Below are 20,898 nucleotides of genomic sequence, written 5' to 3'. Positions count from 1 at the left end.
ATGCTGTCCGTTTACCTGCGTGTGACGTCTTTCGAACATTCGGGTCACCACATTCAACCTGATAACCGGACGGACTGACTCACTGACACAGATTCCTGCCTTTATTAGAGAGACTAGAAGAAATACCAATAATCAATACCAATGATTTTACAAAAAGGTTGACTGAATTCAATCAAATCACATCCTTGTTTTTTATTCAGGTGATGAACTCAGTGCCAGCCCTGGCCAAGGCTATCTATGAGAGGATGTTCTTGTGGATGGTCATTCGTATTAACCAGATGTTGGACACTAAACAATCAAGACAGTTCTACATTGGTGTCCTGGATATTGCTGGTTTTGAAATCTTTGATGTAAGCTTAATTTCCAACAATTCAGAAGCTGATACTTTTCATAACAGAATCATTCTTATTGCCCTGGGAGAAATTATAATGATGAATTGTCCCCTCACAGTTCAACACCTTGGAACAGCTGTGCATCAACTTCACCAATGAGAAACTGCAACAGTTTTTCAACCACACCATGTTTGTCCTGGAGCAAGAGGAGTACAAGAAGGAGGGTATTATCTGGGAGTTCATTGACTTTGGCATGGACTTGGCTGCCTGCATTGAGCTCATTGAAAAGGTAATCACTTCATTTGGTGATAATATATAATTGTTCTTATTTGGATTTTATGTATCACCTAATGACACCTAATCAACTAATACTGTATTACTCTCCACTTTTTTCAAGCCCATGGGCATCTTCTCCATCCTTGAAGAGGAGTGCATGTTCCCCAAGGCCACAGACACATCCTTCAAGAACAAGCTGTATGACCAGCATCTTGGCAAAAACAAAGCATTTGAGAAGCCTAAGCCCCCCAAGAAAGGCAAGATTGAGGCCCACTTCTCCCTGGTGCACTACGCTGGTACCGTGGACTACAATATCTCTGGCTGGCTGGACAAGAACAAGGATCCACTGAATGACTCTGTCATCCAGCTGTACATGAAATCCCCAGTGAAACTGCTGGCTCTCTGCTTCCCTCCTGTCGTTGAGGGTATGATAGTAACTGCAGTAAACTAAAACATGTTTTTAGGTTATACTGTATATTTTCAACTAACTGTATATAAACTAACATGTGCATTTTATTTGTTATTCTAACAAAACACATCTACTTAAAATCCTCAACAGATACTACCAAGAAGGGAGGCAAGAAGAAGGGTGGTTCTATGCAGACTGTGTCTTCACAGTTTAGGGTAAGGTTTAACGTTGCAAACTTATCTTATACTGTATATAGCTCGGGTTTATGCTCAAACTCACAATTGATTACATGTCATGATAAGACTCCCCATTTTGGATCTACAGGAGAACTTGGGGAAGCTGATGACTAACTTGAGGAGCACCCATCCTCACTTTGTGCGCTGCCTGATTCCCAATGAGTCAAAGACTCCAGGTAGATGGAAAACTTAATCTTAAGAGATTCTTTAAGGAGTGGTTTTGTTTTGTTAATATGGTTTATTTAATTGTTTGCTGCTTTGACTAAGAGTATATTTAGTCAAAGAAGTAATTAAAAAATGTGTTTTTTTACAGGTCTCATGGAGAACTTCCTGGTCATCCACCAGCTCAGGTGTAACGGTGTGCTGGAGGGTATCAGAATCTGCAGAAAAGGTTTCCCCAGCAGAATAATCTATGCTGACTTCAAACAAAGGTATCAATCGATATTTTAAGAGAATTTTGATAGATTATTAAAAGAAAATGTTCCCACGGACCATTAACTCTCTCATAAAAAGGTACAAGGTGCTGAATGCCAGTGTCATCCCAGAGGGCCAGTTCATTGACAACAAGAAGGCTTCAGAGAAGCTGCTTGGGTCAATTGATGTTCCACATGACGAGTACAAATTCGGACACACAAAAGTAAAGAGCTTGCTTTCTTTATTTTACTGTAGAATAATGACCAAAGAGGTTAGGTTGTTCAGTCCAGTGTGTTTGCTTGTTTTTCTGTTAATGTATTAAATGATATCTGTTAATAAAAAATCTAAAAACTACTTATGTGATTGTAGACTTTGGTGCCAAGGAATAAGTGATTTATTTTAAGTATAGAGGCAGAGCAGCCTGCATGTGGCCATTTATAAAACACCTACGCCTTAGAAGCCTTAAAACATGTAGGGTAAACGAAAATCCTTTTTTGTTTAACAGGGTGTGAAGTATTCACTATCTGAGTTCATCCTACATTCATTTTTATTTTTTGTTTGATCAGGTGTTCTTCAAGGCCGGTCTGCTGGGTGTCCTTGAGGAGATGAGAGATGAAAAACTGTCATCTCTGGTCACTATGACTCAGGCTTTGTGCCGTGGTTATGTCATGAGAAAGGAGTTTGTGAAGATGACGGAGAGGAGGCATGTTCAAACAGCTAATTCTGAATCATGGTATTAAAAATCACTAACAATATTGTCCATAACAGCTATTTCTTGTCCTCAGGGAAGCCATATATACCATCCAGTACAATATCCGCTCATTCATGAATGTCAAACACTGGCCATGGATGAAGGTGTACTACAAGATCAAGCCTCTGCTGCAGTCTGCTGAAACTGAGAAGGAGCTGGCAAATATGAAGGAGAACTATGATAAGATGAAAACTGACTTGGCTGCTGCCCTGGCCAAGAAGAAGGAACTGGAGGAGAAGATGGTGTCCCTTATGCAGGAGAAGAATGATCTGCAGCTGCAAGTAGCATCTGTAAGTACACATCAACATACAGTTGTGCTTTTCATGTTTTTCAAAGTTGAAGTGCTGACTTCTATTTTCATAAAAAATAACTAGGAATCAGAGAATCTGAATGATGCTGAGGAGAGATGTGAGGGACTTATCAAGAGTAAGATTCAGATGGAGGCCAAACTCAAAGAGACAACTGAGAGACTGGAGGATGAAGAGGAAATCAATGCTGAGCTCACTGCCAAGAAGAGAAAGCTGGAGGATGAATGCTCTGAGCTCAAGAAGGATATTGATGACCTGGAGCTTACCTTGGCCAAAGTGGAAAAAGAGAAACATGCCACAGAGAACAAGGTTCGTAAATAAAAATCTGTCTATCAGATCAAGTAAAATTATAATTATGATCGTTTAAAGACAAGATCTTTCTTGCACACTTAGGTTAAGAACCTGACCGAGGAGATGGCCTCTCAGGATGAGAGCATTGCTAAGCTGACCAAGGAAAAGAAAGCCCTTCAGGAGGCTCATCAGCAGACTCTTGATGACCTGCAGGCAGAGGAAGACAAAGTCAACTCTCTGACCAAGGCCAAGACCAAGCTTGAGCAGCAAGTGGATGATGTAAGTTTACAAAGTCTCTTGGATTGGCAAAGAAAGAGTATTCTTCTTGAATGTGATGATTAAAAACTCATCTTATTTCTTAGCTTGAGGGTTCTCTGGAGCAAGAGAAGAAGCTCCGTATGGACCTTGAGAGATCCAAGAGAAAGCTTGAGGGTGATCTGAAACTGACCCAGGAATCCATCATGGATCTTGAGAATGACAAGCAGCAGTCTGATGAGAAGATCAAAAAGTAATAGTTTTTGAATTTGTACAAGCGCTCTTTAAAGAAAAAAAAAGTTGTGGTCAACTGCATTAACTCTGTACTTTATCTATAATTCTCACAGGAAGGACTTTGAAATCAGTCAGCTCCTTAGCAAAGTTGAAGATGAGCAGTCACTGGGTGCTCAGCTTCAGAAGAAGATTAAGGAGCTCCAGGTAACATCTTGTTTTACAGAAACCATTCCTGCAAATGTTTCCAATTTGTTAATTAAAAGTAAAAGAGTAGTGAAAGACCTATCTATATTCAACAGGCTCGTATTGAGGAACTGGAGGAGGAGATTGAGGCTGAGCGTGCTGCTCGTGCCAAGGTTGAGAAGCAGAGAGCTGACCTCTCCAGGGAACTTGAGGAGATCAGTGAGAGGCTGGAGGAGGCCGGTGGTGCCACTGCTTCTCAGATTGAGATGAACAAGAAGCGTGAAGCTGAGTTCCAGAAGCTCCGTCGTGATCTTGAGGAGTCCACTCTGCAGCATGAAGCCACTGCTGCTGCTCTTCGCAAGAAGCAGGCTGACAGCGTTGCTGAGCTGGGAGAGCAGATCGACAACCTCCAGCGTGTAAAGCAGAAGCTTGAGAAGGAAAAGAGTGAATACAAGATGGAGATTGATGACCTCTCCAGCAACATGGAGAATGTTGCTAAAGCAAAGGTACACACAATGCATTACATGTTTTTTAATTAACTAAATACGAATAGTAAATAATGTAATTAATATTCTAAATAAAATCTCATCACTGATCTCATCTCTATTTACTCATTAGGGAAATCTTGAAAAGATGTGCCGTACTCTTGAGGACCAACTCGGCGAACTGAAGACCAAGAATGATGAAAATGTTCGTCAAATCAATGACACAAGTGCACAGAGAGCACGTCTCCTGACAGAAAATGGTATCTACATGCTATCAGTGAATTATCTGTTGTGTATGTTATTGAGAAACGTGACACAAACTAATATATCGTGACATCTTTCACACAAGGTGAGTTCAGCCGTCAAGTTGAAGAGAAAGAAGCTCTTGTCTCCCAGCTGACCAGAGGCAAACAGGCATTCACACAGCAGATTGAGGAGCTGAAAAGACATGTTGAAGAGGAGCTTAAGGTAAGAAACTAATACATGTGTATTAGTATTATTCGTTTGGGATTCAAGAATTTTGTAAATTCAATCATATGTCTTAAACCAGGCCAAGAATGCTCTTGCCCATGGACTGCAATCAGCCCGCCATGACTGTGATCTGCTGAGGGAGCAGTTTGAGGAGGAGCAAGAGGCCAAGGCTGAGCTGCAGCGTGGAATGTCCAAGGCCAACAGTGAGGTGGCTCAGTGGAGAGCTAAGTATGAAACTGATGCTATCCAGCGCACTGAGGAGCTTGAGGAAGCCAAGTGAGTAACATTCAAACAATTCAATGGCCAGTGTATGATTTGAGCATAACTCAACTTTGGAGAAAACATTTTACAGCTCTGCCTTATGATGTTCATATATACCTTTAAAAACATAACTAACCATTAATAACAATACTAGGCTGATCATACATTGCCCACCCACCCTTTCCAAAACTCGTTACCATAAGAACATTAGGCTTCAACCAAACAACAATGCAACACTCAAAATATAAGATCTCACGTTGCATATTCTTGTTACTAAGACTTCAGGTAACTTGATAGTTTCAGTGGGAAACAAATTTACCTTTTTCAAACAGGAAAAAGCTGGCTCAGCGTCTTCAGGAGGCTGAGGAGCAGATTGAGGCAGTGAATTCCAAGTGTGCTTCTCTTGAGAAAACCAAACAGAGGCTCCAGAGTGAGGTGGAGGACCTCATGATTGATGTGGAGAGAGCCAATGGGCTGGCTGCCAACCTGGACAAGAAGCAGAGGAACTTTGACAAGGTAGCATTGTTAACTTTGTGTGCCCAAGCCATCGAAACAATTAAAAGATATATTTATTTTTTCTCATATTGCTGTATTAACTGTGTTATTCAGGTGTTGGCAGAGTGGAAACAGAAGTTCGAGGAGGGTCAGGCAGAGCTCGAGGGAGCACAGAAGGAGACTCGTTCTCTCAGCACTGAGCTGTTCAAGATGAAGAACTCTTATGAGGAATCTCTGGATCAGCTGGAGACCATGAAGCGTGAAAACAAGAACCTTCAACGTGAGTTCTACATTATGTAACAGTTATATTCAACAAATGTATTTCTTACATTGTATTCAACATGTCGTAAAATCAAGCGTTTATATTTTACATTGTAAGGCTTAACAATATGAAACACATGTATTTCTCTGCAGAGGAGATCTCAGATCTGACTGAACAGATTGGTGAGACTGGCAAGAGCATCCATGAGCTGGAGAAGTCCAAGAAGCAGGTGGAGACCGAAAAGACTGAGATCCAGACGGCTCTTGAAGAGGCTGAGGTACATTTTTTGACTGGGGACATCTTTCAAGAAAAATCTAAATCATGGACAAATATACTTTTTACCGGTTTGAAGGCAAAGATTAATTTTCATTCTTTGATTTCATCAGGGAACTCTGGAACACGAAGAGTCTAAGATCCTGCGTGTCCAGCTGGAGCTCAACCAGATTAAGGGTGAGGTGGACAGGAAGCTGGCAGAGAAAGATGAGGAGATGGAGCAGATCAAGAGGAACAGCCAGAGGGTGATTGACTCCATGCAGACCAATCTGGATTCTGAGGTCAGGAGCAGAAACGATGCCCTGAGAATCAAGAAGAAGATGGAGGGAGACCTGAATGAGATGGAGATTCAGCTGAGCCACGCCAATCGCCAGGCTGCTGAGTCCCAGAAGCAGCTGAGGAATGTGCAGGCACAGCTGAAGGTATTGTTAGACACAGAGCTGTTGCATGGATAATGCAGGTACATTGTGTCATTCATGTGAATACTTTCCTGATATTTGTTCACTAGGATGCACAACTGCACCTTGATGATGCTGTCAGAGCACAGGAGGAGTTCAAGGAACAAGCTGCTATGGTGGATCGCAGAAACGGTCTGATGGTAGCTGAAATCGAGGAACTTAGAGCTGCTCTGGAACAGACGGAGAGAAGTCGCAAAGTCGCTGAGCAGGAGCTGGTGGACGCTAGTGAGCGTGTTGGACTTCTGCACTCTCAGGTGAACAAGCCCAATCATTTCTTCAATAATTAAAAAACCTACTGACATTTTAAATAATATGAAAACCAGGCATGTGATGACTAAAGTGCCTAAATCTTTTTGCCTTTTAGAACACAAGCCTTCTGAACTCCAAGAAGAAGCTTGAGACTGACCTGGTCCAGGTCCAGAGTGAAGTGGATGACACTGTTCAGGAAGCAAGGAATGCAGAGGAGAAGGCCAAGAAGGCCATCACTGATGTAGGTTTACATTTCATTTGTTCTTAATGTTACTCCGATGTGTTTTTTCAAGATATAATTGCAGCACCAATATGTAACTATTACTGGTTACTGGTGGGGAAAGGCACCGTAGTCATGCTAGAACTGCAGCCAGGGCAAGCAGGCAACAAATCCGGATTTAGCAGTCTCTACGGACATCATGACAGAGGCTAAGGTACCGAAGGAAATATGGAAGAAGCTAATAAGAGAAAAGGAGAGAGGGACCAAGCAAGAGTTCATCTCGGATGCGCTGTTAGTTGTTGGCAAGAGCTTCCCTTGATAATAGTCTGCAAGAAAGATGCCAAGCTGGCCATCTTGCTGTTGGACTAGTAACTTTAAGTAATATGTCTTGGGTTGTTGCACTTAATTGTGTGAATGCTGATTCAACAGCATTCACAGTAATGTTATTCGATTCTTTATTATTATTATTCCGCTTCTTCCTCCGTACGTTTTTTGGTCTTCAACTACTTCAGCATACTTTCAGCTAGAAAAAAACATTCTAATATCAAAATGTTCAGCTCTTTCAGCACATGATGGGACTTCTTCAACTATTTTTCTGCTATTTATACTTTAAAATATTATGCTTTAAAATTGTTTGTTTTTTACATTAAAGTCAATGAGAGCAGGCTTCAAATTCTTAAAATCCTCTTCCATTTCAAAATGATTCACCTCCTTCATACTTTCACCTACAGACTTCAATTCAACTTTAAACCATTCACAAAAGAAATCAGCTTTTAGGCTCTATCTCAGCAGTTTGATATATTTTACAGTTTTTGTGTCATCACTGTCTAACAGTTTTTTTCTAAGTTTATAATGCGTGTGTATTGTGTGACTTAGAGGGGATGATGATATCACTAGAGCGTGGAGCCTCGAAAAAGTAATCGTAGTCCCTTCTCTATAACTTGCTCTCAGGCCCACAATTTTTACTTGTCATACACCATTTATACATCAAAATGTAGGTATGCTAGTCTACTTTTTTCTAATACTCATTTAGGCAATAGGACGTATGCATTTGGCTCAGTGAAATTCCAAATGACACCAGTCTCAAACATCCCTCCATTGGGAGCCCATATTAAAATTCCTTGACATCTCAGGATGAAAGCACAGAGAACCATTTTTTCGAATCGCTGATATGCTCACATTTTTTCATTTTATCCACACAAATTATACAGTATATCAATACGTTCGCAGAGGCCTTCTGCCACTCACTGTGAGGTCATTTCACTGATGCTACCTATAGTTTGCTTTTTGAGCCTTCTTTTCACAGGTCTGTCCCTCACTGGCAGAGCAGTCAGACACAGGTGATCTGGTCATTAGCTGATTAGAACGATCAAAGCCTCAGCTAATGACCACATCCCTGAGATCAAAGGGGTCTACTCTCTATTTACAAATATGGCAACTGATTAGACAGACCTGCAGTTCTCCTAACTATGACGCAGCACTTTCCCCTTCTGATGTGAAAAGCTGCATGTCACATTTTTATCTGCTGAACTCTAACAAAACAGAGATCCTGTTGTATTATATACTATATGTCAACCATTGATTGCAGTTGATAACAGAGTTTCTTGAGATGAGCCAAATAGTTCAGTTTGAAACACAAACACACACACGCACACTCACACACAGACACACATACACAGTCACAGACAGACAGACAGACGGACCGACACACTCACACACAGACAGACAGACAGACAGACACACACACACACACACACACACACACACACACACACACACACACACACACACACACACACACACACAAAGACAGACCAACAGACACACACACGCACACACATACACACACAGACACACTTACAGACACGTTTGGCATTATTGAACTTTTAATGCTAACAATTCAGTCTAGCGTTAAGCTTTTCAAAAAACCATCTTTTATACATCAGTGGTGTTATTCAACATTTTAATGAAATTTATGTTAATTAAAATTACAACTTTTCCAACTATCCTCACCACTTCACCTTCTTCTTACCCATTTAAGCTATTAATCCAGTTTAGCTTTAGCAATTTAGCTAATCAGCATTCACACGCATTTTCAGCAGGGAATACATTTTTCTAGTGTTACTTGATGGTTGGCTGAGTTCGCAAAGTTGTGGACTCACTAGTTTTTGATCATAAGTAATGTTATCATAATGTACAAAAGCATGTGTACAGCTAGTCATATCTACGATAGCAGAGTATTGTGAATTTGTGTTACACTTTGCTATGGTGCTGGAAGCATCAATAAGTCCAAATTGATAGAAGAAATATTCTGCACACTTCATCCACTGCATGGATCTAATAGTGTCTGTCTGTCTCTTCTATCAAGATAATTCTAATTAACATGTTATGCTGTCTCCCCTAGGCTGCTATGATGGCTGAGGAGCTGAAGAAGGAGCAGGATACCAGCTCCCACCTGGAGAGGATGAAGAAGAACCTGGAGGTCTCTGTTAAGGACCTGCAGCACCGCCTGGATGAGGCTGAGAACCTGGCCATGAAGGGCGGCAAGAAGCAGCTCCAGAAACTTGAATCCAGGGTAAAAAAGAAAGAAGAATTTGCAGGGCTGAACTCATTTTAAAAAGAAGCATACTTATTTACTTATTATTCATTGAAGGTGCGTGAACTGGAGGCAGAGGTTGAGGCTGAGCAGAGACGTGGAGGAGATGCCATTAAGGGTGTCCGTAAATATGAGAGGAGGGTGAAGGAGCTCACCTATCAGGTACAGTCACTTTGATAGTTAACAAACAAATCAACTTAACATACTTATTACAAAAAACATGTATTTACTTTTAAATAAACCTTTACAGACTGAGGAGGACAAGAAAAACGTTGCCAGGCTGCAGGATCTAGTTGACAAGTTGCAGCTCAAAGTCAAGGCCTACAAGAGGCAGGCTGAGGAGGCGGTAAGGACAAAATATACATTTTCAACATTGAATGCTTGATACTGTGGCAGAATTTTTTCACACAAAGAATACCTTTGGTCTTTTAGGACTTTCAAAAATGTCAATCTCTATGGTTTTTCAGGAGGAGCAGGCCAACACTCATCTGTCCAAGTGCAGGAAGGTGCAGAATGAGCTGGAGGAGGCTGAGGAGCGCGCTGACATCGCAGAGTCCCAGGTCAACAAGTTGAGAGCAAAGAGCCGTGACTCTGGCAAGGTAAACAAACAATTAAAAATGTTAACTTTAATTTAATTTTTTTTTAAATTATCTGACAGAAAGTTACTGTCAGTTAGATTTGTTTGAAATGAAGTTAATCCAACCCTTTTTTACTTGTGTTTTTAGGGTAAAGAGGCAGCTGAATAAAGAAAACTGCCTGATCAGCTGTTTCTAATCATATAATATGATGTGAGATATGCTATAAAAATAAATGTTTTCCTTGTCACAGTTAAATTGCTGTCTGCCTGCTTTTTTTCATTGTATTGATTTGCTCAAAAGATAAGTGTCAGACTGGGTTGGGTGGCTATCCAGAAATCACATTTGAGTAATAGACGACCCGATTTCTAATACCAAGGCTAATTATACACACTGTGTATTACTGTTGATGTATTACCTTGTCAAACAGCTTTTTTGGATAAGGAACAATCAGTCTTGAGTTGCTGCCTGAGGTAAAACAGGCTTCAGGTGATGATAATGAATTTTATATCCAGACTGCCGTACTTCAGTGTGTGCTATGGGTGTCAATAATGGATGTTGTGGTTAGTTGGAATCACAATCATTGTCTTGAGTGGCTGCGACCGCTGGAATACAGCGCAGACACGCCTGGTGGAATCTAGAGGTCAGGTGTCAAGGTTTAATTTCTGTGCAGCTGTGAGTCGGGGCTGGGCATTTTGATGAGGAAAAAGACAAATGAGAACAGATAACCCTTGAAACCTAAGTCTCTAAACCCCACAGCACAATCCCAAAATGTTCATTCGTGTTCTTCATCAACCGAGGCTCAAACTCAAAATCTTGTTGAGCTAACTGGCAACTGAGCTACCATAGACAGCTTCATACTTTTTTTTGCATGTAAAGGCAAATTTCAAACTAGTGTCATAAATTCAGTTATCAAGACAAAATTCTGAGAATTTGCATTTTTCATTAAGTTTTAAACTTTACATGGCTGCTGTAGTGCCACCATCAGAATGACAAGCCCACAAAGCCAGTTAAGGAAGCTCAGCATAGGACTGGACCTATGTGCAAAGTTTCACACATGGAAGGCAGATTTCATGGTAAGAAGAATGATGATAATTATAGCTGCTGCACAGCTGTGAGTCGTGGGCATTTGGATGAGGAAGAAGACATTTGAGAAATACATTTATAATTGAACTTTGACACCTAAGTCTCTAATCCATACATCACATTCCCTGAGTACGCACTAGGATGTTCGTTTTGCATCACGTGGGGCTCAAACTCACAACCTAAGAAATCAAGAGCAAGTCATGGTCTTGGTGAGCTAACTGACAAGTGAGGAACTGTAGATAGCTTTACACTCCATACGTGACAAAACTAATGTTTAAAGATGCTCTATTTCCATTGACTGCAATAGCGCATACTACATATATGCAAATTGATCGCTCCCCATCTATCCTCAGAGTATTTTACTGCTATGAACTTAAACTGGGATATGCTTAACACCCCAGCCACTCTACTTTACAAATAAACTGGGCTGGATAATCTGTACTCCTCTTTTCTAAAACTATCTGCAAATATTATCGCAGCCCCCATTACTAGTTTGTTAAATCTATCACTTTTATCTTCAGAAATCCCTAAAGATTGGAAAGCTGCCGTGGTCATTCCCCTCTTCAAAGGGGTAGACATCCTTGATCCCAACTGCTGCAGACCAATATCTATCCTACCCTGTCTTGGAAAGCATGGTTAACAAACAGATTACCAACCATCTTGAATCTCACCATACCCTTTCTGCAATGCAATCAGGCTTCCGTGTTGCACCACAGCCACACTCAAGGTTTTAAATTACATCATAGCCTCTATTGATAAAAGCCTTTCTGTGCAGCCATCTATATTGATCTGTCCAAGGCCTTTGACTTTGTCAACCATCGTATTCTTATTAGCAGACTCAATAGCCTTGGTTTCTCTCAGAACTGCCTCGCCTGGTTCACTAACTACTTCTCTGATAGGGTCCAGTGTGTTAAATCAGGGCTTGCTGTCTGGACCTACGGCTGTCTCCATGGGGGTGCCACAGGGTTCGATTCTTGGGCTGACACTGTTCTTTCTATATATCAATGATGTGGCTCTTGCTGCGAGTGACTCTCAGATCCACCTCTATGCCGACGATACTATACTGTATATGTTAGGAAAATTATGATTTACATACTTTCCCTCTTGTTATTTATTTAACTGTTTGCATAAGAATACCATATTATATTGATTACCCTAACCAAGATACCATGGAGCCATCGTCTATCCTTGTGAAAGGCACAGGATGTTTCTGAGGGCAGAGCAGGCAGAGGAGATTCCAAGTCTGAAGATAAACTGGCGACATCGACTTTGTTATGACTATAGACTTTGTATCACAATCCACGTTGTATTACAAAAGCTGTTGTAAGAGAGTGTTTCGTCAGTCACTTCTGTACTTATGCTGTGAGTACTATAACTGTCTCCTTGTTATGTTCGCAAGTTAAAATGAACTTTGATATAGCTTCAGTGGTTCTGTCTATCCTTTGATAATGTAATTATTCTAACAGTATACATCCGGCCCTTCACTGGATACTGTACTATCTAACCTCCAGGAGAGCTTTAATACCATCCAGCAGTCTTTCCAAAAACCTTCAAATACTTTTAAACTCTGATAAAACCAAGTGCATGCTTTTCAATCGATCGCTGCCCACACCTGCTTGTTTGACTAGCATCACTAGGCTAGATGGGTCAGAATTAGAATATGTGGCTACTTAGGGACTATTCGTTATTTATTTCGAGGCCACTGGAGGAGTTTTGGTACCTTAAGTCAAAATAGACTTGACCCTCCCTCCACCAGTAATACATTTTGGTTGACCCTCCCAAATGATTAGGAAAAAAAGGGATAACCCTCCCCAATATTACATTGGAGCCTTCTGTACAGGTTTGCACTTGGCAAAGATGTACAAATGCCCATTGTTTTTAAACAGCCATGACATATGTAACTAAACCTCTGCATTCTGATCTTACACACCACACTCCACTATTATGGTGTGGCGGCCATTTCAGTAGATTTACTCACTAACATTGTTATGGAAACACAATAAGCATGGAAACCAAATGCACACTTCCTGCATTACTGCATAAGCATGGAAACCAAATGCACACTTCCTGCATTACTGCATTACTTCAAATACTAAGTTACTCATCTAGTAAATGAGTATTCACATGAAATAAAATAAAACATTGACACCGTTCAACAAAGGACACTGGGTAATGACAAATTCAACACTGGTTGCTATGGACTCGTCACTAGGCTTCCTCAGTCGTAGTATATTTTAGCATAGGTAAAACTCCATTTCTCAGACGAGCGTCAATTTGGGAGCTTGCATTCTACCACTCCTTCTCAAATGCCTTGAAAAGGCTGTCGTTTGCACAATTTCATAAATAGTCACTGGGACCGAAAGGATATTTGAGTCGGGTATGACTGCAGCCTGGAGACCTCCCGTCTCATGCCCGCCCGCCCGGCTGTTGCTTTGGCTTTTCAAAATAAAAGCTTGCGTCTGGTTCACTATGTTTTCGTATATGTTTTGGATGTTTTTGAACTAAACAGTACGACAATCATGCTAATGAATAACATTATTTTTACAGCAGATGTCTTAGATACAACACGATGGAGCTAGCAAAGCAGTTTTGTGTTTATATGTGCAAGCAGGATTTATTCAGTTTTGGAAATCCCACGGTCTAAACAGGGAGGGACCCATTTGCTAGTGATAGGGGCTGAGACTGTGAGAGCAACATGGAGTTACATGGATAAATATGCATCAAACAAGCCACTTTGAAATTTTACTGTTCTCATGAATACAAAAGTTGGGTGACCCTCCCCTCTAGACAAAAAAAATTGGAAGACCCTCCCATCAACAAAGAATAAAACGACATGACCCTCCCCTATTTTCCTCTGGTGGTCCATTCCATAAATACAGAACGGTCCCTTATAAATACTTAGGTGTTTGGTTAGACAGTTCTCTCTCCTTTCAAACCCACATAAACCATCTCCAATCTAAAATTAGGTCTAGAATCGGCTTTCTATTCCGTAACAGGGCCTCTTTCACTCGCTGCCAAACTGGTCATGGTGAAAATGACTATCGTACCGATTCTATATTAAGTGATGTCATTTATAAAAATGCCTCAAACCCAGAACCCCATACAATATCCACCATTGCAACCTCTATGCATTAGTCAGCTGGCCCTCGTTACATATTCAGCGCTTAACTCAGTGGTACCAACTCATCTACAAGTCCTTGCTAGGCAAAGCCCCGCTGTACCTAAGCTCACTGATCACCATGACTCTACCTACCTGCAGTCTGCGCTCAAGCAGATACATCTCTTAAGTTACCCCAAAAGCCCACTCCTCTTTTGGCCGCCATTCTTTCCAGTTTTCAGCTGATCACAGCTCGAATGAATTACAAAAATATTTAAAACTGGAAACACTTGCAGCCTTTAAAGTACTGCTGTCTGAGGTCTTGCACAATCACTGCAAGTGTTAACTCTTTTTCATCATTCATAAATTATTGCACACTGTCACTTTATTGTCTGTTATGCTCCATTGCATAGTTGCACACTCTCACTTGCACTTTTTTCACATTTGTTTAATATTTGTTTAATGCTCTTTTGCACTAGTCCATCTGCACAAACTGTACTGACGAAGCCATCTGAAATTTTCACTCCCTCCTTGCTGGGGCCCCGGTAAGTCCGTGACAGGTCCCTGGCCGTGCCGTGGCTGGAAAAAAATCCCCCGTGATGACATAGTGAGCCTAGCCTGGTTGACACCAGACCCTTCTCAGTTGTAACTGAGAGTGGGTCTGGGGAAGGTTCATTGACAGTTCATTTCCAAAGGGGCGTCACCAACGGACGCCGCTCAAATGCCTCTGGGCGCATTGGATAGTCCAACCAGTCAGACCAACGATCCGGGTAACGCTGCGCTTCGGTAGCCGTCATGTTGAATGTAAACAAAAAGCTGCTCGCCGTCGCTGCGCTTTCGTCATTGCGTAAAGCCCGCCTCAACGGTTGTGATTGGTGTAAAGCCCGCCTCAGCGATTGTGATTGGTGCCTCGATTTTGGGGACATTGGAAATGGGTTTGAATGGGCTCTTCGCCAGACTGACTTGCAGAGCAAATCTCAAATTTGCCGGAAGTTCGTCAGGGTTTACCCAGGCTATAGTGAGCCTGGGGCCGACCGGTAACGCCACTAAGCGCTGTGTGAAAAAACTGTTGCAATGGTTTATCTATCCACCAGGGGGAGCAGTGACATAGACACAGAAGCCGTTTACTGGCCTGAGAAATCAGCTGTTGAGAGCCTACTGTATGAGGGAATGTGCCTCCTAAAACTACGTTTATCTTTTCATGTTAACCAGGTTGTGACAATATTTTGCTGAAGCATTTTGTAAAACCCTGATAGACTACAGATGGCTTGTTTGTTTTAATGCTTCAAGGAAGTAGGGATACAGCTGAGGGAGACACGTCTGATACCAAACTGTTCTCTCCATGAAAGTCGTGTTATTCAAAAGAACTGCAGCAAAATAAAAGCAATACTAAGGGAAATTAATGATATGGAGTAGGATATAGCTAAACTGTGTGCAGCACTCATCAGCTGATTTTATCTGCAGTGGCACGTAACACCAGACAAAGCGACACAAGGTTTTTACACAAAGAAAGAAAACTGCGGTCAAACCCAAGACTGTACACTGTAAAACATTACAGACCAATTTAGTTATGTCCACTTATTTCTTATTTTTAACTGAACGAGCTTATACAAGTTGTGGATTTTGAATTCAACTTTATGCGTTTTTTAAAGTTAAATTGCATTTATTCATTGGGTCGATGTATGTGTTGATTGAACTTGGGTATGTAAGTTAAGTGAAGTTGAAAAAAAAGCGAGTGTGTGTAGCAACAAAAAAGAGTTGCCTTTCGAGTTTAAAATAACCCGTCTTCTTCCACGGCAAAGTTAAAACATGGACACAATAAATTAATTATACACCGCAGATAAGTGATGTATTCAAATTTCAACTAAAATATAACACGTGTTGTGGCAAACAAGAAAGCACTAGTGCCACCGGCGGAGGGAGTACCTGTCAACGGCTTCTGAATCGAGGCAGAGCGAGCAATGCGCCGTCCTGCGTCCTCCTCAGGTGGTTCTACTTTCTGTCTGAGCGGAGAGCTTAACGGCAGCGCAAGAAGGTGAGTATAAATCATGTTTTTAGTCAAATATTGCCTTAGACAATGTAGTGTAATAACATTGGTAACATAATTTACGTCAGCTTTTTAACAGCCTGAAAAGGCTAAATTTGTGTCTTTGACAGTTACCCACCCCCACCCAGCATCATCAGTCACCCTTTTTCATGCTTTGGATATAAAGTAACATATGAGTTGCCAATTTGTTAAATTTATAACGTGACGTCAATATTAGTTTTTTATTTCATACAGCACCGAAACCCTAAAGTTACACCAACCGAACATGAGGGAGCTAACATTAACTAGTTAGCTAGTGCGCAGGCATCCACTAATATTAATGGTAAAGTTAACCATAGTCAAGGATCAAAGTAACATTGCTGTTACTGTAATGTTACCCGTGCTTTGTTCGGTCTGTTTTTTTATTTTGACCATAATGTAGCGAAATTAATTAAAGTTATATAGTGGATTTTATGTTGGCAATTATTTTGGAAAATGTGGAGCCGTTGAGGATGAGGACAGCAGATGAGCGACATAACTTTGAGCAGACATCTTTTTGAAATCCACTTTTTAGCGGGATTATCCGCAACTGTTTAACAAGCAGTGACTTTGCTCCCTCTGCAGTCAACGAGCTGAAGCTGCCTCTGTGGCACAGACACACAGAGCTTTCCATTTCTTGATTAACTTAAAACCAACGTCTAAAAGTAAAAAATACTTGTGACTATTTAGCTATTTATTACCATAGACTGTATACTCATAGGCTGAGACAGCCAGTCGTTCCTCCCTTTACCAGCGTTGTGTGTTCACAATAGCAGCACAGAGAGGATGACAAAGGTGAGGATCATAGATGCCACAGTTTAATGTAAACCAGTACAACAGTAGGCATAGTTGTACTGTATGCTTACACTCTACATCAAGGAGGTAGCATAGGAAGGATAGGATTAGGCAACTATTGTACAGTTAGAGATTGTAGTCTAGAGATTGAACATTCATCTTTGAGACAATTTCTTTGGTGATACTGTTCTGTATTTTGTCTAGTTTATAATGTGATACAATTAAATAAGAATCAACAGTTTGCAAGAAAAACAGCAGCTACACTAACATAACTAAACCAAAACTGAACATTTTAATAATCATAAAGGTCGTAATTTGAGCCGAGCAGTTGCTTTATACTGCATTTGTTTAAGTATTAATTAGAGATCCACTGTTAGGAAGAATGTATTGGACAATCATTTCTGTCAACTAAAAAAATTATTTTCTCATGTCAGTAAGTAAATAACCATTACTAACATCAGACAAAATGTAGCAAATCCTCAGAATGTGGAAGCTGGAAGTGAAAGTCGAGCAGTTTTGCTTCACAATCACTTTATCATAGAAAATACATTTAAAAAACAACTAACGTTTTAAAAGATGAATCATTAAGCATTTATGAAATAAATGTATAGGTTAATATTTTGTAACACATTGTATTAACTTTTTTATTTATTTATTTTTTTACAGATTTCAGCAAGTAACTGATGTCCAGTTGATGAAGTGGAAATGCAAGTTTTGTGTGTTTTCCTCCAATGGCCAAGGAAGAATAATACAGCATTACAAAGAGCGTTAAATGTCCATTTGTGGGTTGCACTTTCAAGTCTAGTACACTGTCAACATTTACTGCTCATAGAAGTCGCTGTCATAAGTTTTCCACCCTAAATAGTTTAAGACCAGAGTTTTGTTTAGACCTTACACTCACAATTGAAGTAATAGAAGATTATGTCTCTCATAGTGAGGTATTACCTTCATATGACACTGTACATGAGGCTGCACCTGCCCTTGATAATGGAGAGTATATAGCATGTTCCAAATTCAGCCATACAGGAAGTAGTTGAGGAGTTATTTGACATTGGGGAAACTGCTCATCAAAATCTCAAGAAAATAACAGAGAAAGTTTTGCAGGAAAACAACTATGTAGCTGATGCCTCTGTTGTAACATCACTGTCTGATGAAATCCAATCTTTGAACCCACTCAGATTTCTTTCAAGGCAGGGACCTTTGGGGACTGAGTGCAAATTTTATCATTTTTTCTTTAGTCATTTTATGGAAATAACTTTATAGTTATTGAACCAGTTGAGTATGTGTTCATTTATTTATGTTCCTATTTTAGATTTGTTAAGTAAGTTATTGGAAAGACGTGAGATTCTTCAGACATTACAGAGATCCAAAGAACAGGAAGGTCAGTACCGTTCATATCAAGATGGTGAATACTTTAAGGAAAACAAACTTCTCACTGCATAATTGAGTTATACATAGACAATTTTGAAATTTGTAATCCATTAGGGACTTCAAAAAAGAAACACAAAGTGTGTGGCATATATTGGGTGATAGCCAATTTACCCATAAGACTTAGATCAACATTATCATCAATTTATGTAGCCATATTGTGCAAAACTGTTCACATTAAACAATTTGGTTACAGCAGGGTTTTGGAGCCACTGATTAGAGATCTTCAGCATTTACAGACAACAGGTGTATTTGTACAAACACTTGGGTCCTATATCGAAGGTACTGTTTTGTATGTGTCTGCAGACAACTTGGGTGCACACTCACTTGCTGGATACCAAGAGTCTTTCAATGTTGAGAAATTATGCAGATTTTGTCTGGCTAACCGTGTAGATATTCAGCAGCATGATGTCAGAAGTGGGACTTTTACTTTAAGAACACCAGAATTGTATGATGAAGCTGTTAATGTGCTTAAAACAACTGATGCCACCTGTGTTGATGGTTTGAAGAAATACTGTCCTTTAAGAAGACTTGTCCACTTTCATCCCGCAAAGGGGTTTCCACCTGATTTTCTGCACGATTTGTTGGAAGGAATTGTACCTGTGGAACTCTGCCTATGTTTGTCAGATCTGATTGCTAAAAGGTATTTTACATTGAACGACATTAATGATAGAATTGCCTCATTTCCCTTTCTGTTCTATGACAAAACTAACATACCTCAGACAATACAAACAATCTTTTAAAAAAATGGAACTATAGGTGGCAATGTACACGAAAACTGGGCGCTTCTGAGATTTCTTCCATTGTTGATTGGTCACTGTATTTCAGAGAGTGAAAAAACGTGGTCTCTGGTCCTTGAGTTGAAAGACATTGTGGAGCTGTTATCCAGCTCCACATTCACAACAGAAACTCTGTGCTACCTACAAGAAAAAATCTCTGACCACAGACAGTTGCTTTTATAAATATTTCCTGGTACTAAATTAGGCCCTAAGCATCATTATCTTGAACATTATCTTGTGCTGATCGAGAAATTTGGTCCACTAATTGAGTTCTGGACAATAAGATTTGAGGCAAAACATTAATTCTTTAAAAAAGTGGTTTGTGATGCAGGTAACTTCAAAAATATTCTGCACACTTTGGACACAAGACATCAACTGATGTTGGCATATTATTTAGAGATGCCAACTATTTTCAAGCCAAGCACTGAGACTGGGAGACTATCAGTTGTGTCTGTGGGGATCTTATATGGGAGAGTGCTGAAAATCTGTGTAGTGGATGGATTCATCTCATTCATTATGGAACTATTCACAGCTGCCTTCCTGGAGCGTCTAAGATGTTTCCAGCTTGCCAAATGGGACCCTGCAGTAACTGTGATTGTTGATCCTGACAGCCTGAATGACCACATCCCCCTTGCTGCATACCCCTTTGAAGGAAAGATACTCATCTCTCCAAGGACCTTCATGTTACATTAAGGTAATGTTTGAGAAAGGGAGGATCTGTCTTACATTTAAACACACTCTTAATCTTTGGAACAGGATACTGACTGCTGGACCAATGCACATGCATACAGCATACACCTTTTATTGTACAATGCCATGCATTTAGCACCTGCTGCACTTTTTTCTTAGATTCATTTTCAAACACTTTTCTGTAAATGTTTTTTTTTCTTGTTTGTTCTGTGTTTCAGTTGTTGCTGCTTCCTCAAGGATACTTCTCCGAGTAATTGTCTCACCTCAGGAAATAAGGCACATCACCCTACAGAATATTACCCCCTCCGTCGATGAGCTACGTCAATTCAATTCAATTCAATTTTATTTATAGTATCAAATCATAACAAGAGTTATCTCGAGACACTTTACAGATAGAGTAGGCCTAGACCACACTTTACAATTTACAAAGCCCCAACAATTCCAGTAATTCCCCCAAGAGCAAGCATTAGCAGTGGCTAAAGCGACAGTGGCGAGGGAAAAACTACCTTTTAGGAAGAAACCTCGGCAGACCCAGGCTCTTGGTAGGCAGTGTTTAACAGTGCCGGTTGGGGATGTGATGAACAGTGGCAATAATAGTCACAATAAAGATAATGGAACAGTGACTACAAATGGTAGTGGTAGTAGTTCATGTCATAGCAGGGCACTGCAGGGCGTTACAGGATGTAGCGTGGCACAGCAGAGCATGGGTGGACGTAGCAGGACGCAGCCAGACACTGCAGGGCATCGCAGAGCGTAGCAGGGTGTAGCAGGACCACAGCGACAGCTGCAACCAAGATCTTGGTGCCACCCTAATCCAAAGAAATATTCTGGGCGAAAAAAGAAACATAAGGACTCTAGGTTAGTAACAAGCATTTCTGGGACAAGGATGCACATAGATGGAAACAAATGGATAGAGAGAGGAGA

General features: G+C 40.6%; 1 protein-coding gene across 3 annotated transcripts in view; it reads left to right on the top strand.

Annotated features, from left to right (window-relative positions):
* Positions 1-20,898, top strand: part of LOC116046492 (myosin heavy chain, fast skeletal muscle-like) — a 106,371-nt gene that overhangs the window by 4,192 nt on the left and 81,281 nt on the right. The window contains exons 12-39 of one of the 3 annotated variants that reach the window (XM_036003362.1): positions 201-350; positions 451-621; positions 730-1,033; positions 1,168-1,232; positions 1,342-1,429; positions 1,567-1,684; positions 1,767-1,890; positions 2,234-2,370; positions 2,453-2,708; positions 2,793-3,035; positions 3,120-3,296; positions 3,380-3,525; positions 3,620-3,710; positions 3,806-4,195; positions 4,308-4,434; positions 4,524-4,642; positions 4,725-4,921; positions 5,239-5,422; positions 5,516-5,681; positions 5,816-5,940; positions 6,050-6,358; positions 6,445-6,648; positions 6,759-6,884; positions 9,268-9,438; positions 9,517-9,621; positions 9,710-9,805; positions 9,927-10,058; positions 10,185-10,292. The exons of the other annotated variants lie outside the window; for them this stretch is intronic. Coding sequence (XP_035859255.1) covers positions 201-350; positions 451-621; positions 730-1,033; positions 1,168-1,232; positions 1,342-1,429; positions 1,567-1,684; positions 1,767-1,890; positions 2,234-2,370; positions 2,453-2,708; positions 2,793-3,035; positions 3,120-3,296; positions 3,380-3,525; positions 3,620-3,710; positions 3,806-4,195; positions 4,308-4,434; positions 4,524-4,642; positions 4,725-4,921; positions 5,239-5,422; positions 5,516-5,681; positions 5,816-5,940; positions 6,050-6,358; positions 6,445-6,648; positions 6,759-6,884; positions 9,268-9,438; positions 9,517-9,621; positions 9,710-9,805; positions 9,927-10,058; positions 10,185-10,205 — 4,542 coding nt within the window. The 3' untranslated portion in view covers positions 10,206-10,292. Of the gene's footprint in view, positions 1-200; positions 351-450; positions 622-729; positions 1,034-1,167; positions 1,233-1,341; positions 1,430-1,566; positions 1,685-1,766; positions 1,891-2,233; positions 2,371-2,452; positions 2,709-2,792; positions 3,036-3,119; positions 3,297-3,379; positions 3,526-3,619; positions 3,711-3,805; positions 4,196-4,307; positions 4,435-4,523; positions 4,643-4,724; positions 4,922-5,238; positions 5,423-5,515; positions 5,682-5,815; positions 5,941-6,049; positions 6,359-6,444; positions 6,649-6,758; positions 6,885-9,267; positions 9,439-9,516; positions 9,622-9,709; positions 9,806-9,926; positions 10,059-10,184; positions 10,293-20,898 lie in introns of those variants that run through there. 3 annotated transcript variants of the gene reach the window in all.

This window comes from Sander lucioperca, chromosome 7 (assembly GCF_008315115.2).
Source record: "Sander lucioperca isolate FBNREF2018 chromosome 7, SLUC_FBN_1.2, whole genome shotgun sequence".
NCBI classification, from domain to species: Eukaryota; Metazoa; Chordata; class Actinopteri; order Perciformes; family Percidae; genus Sander; species Sander lucioperca.
This window is presented reverse-complemented; position numbering and strand designations above follow the sequence as displayed.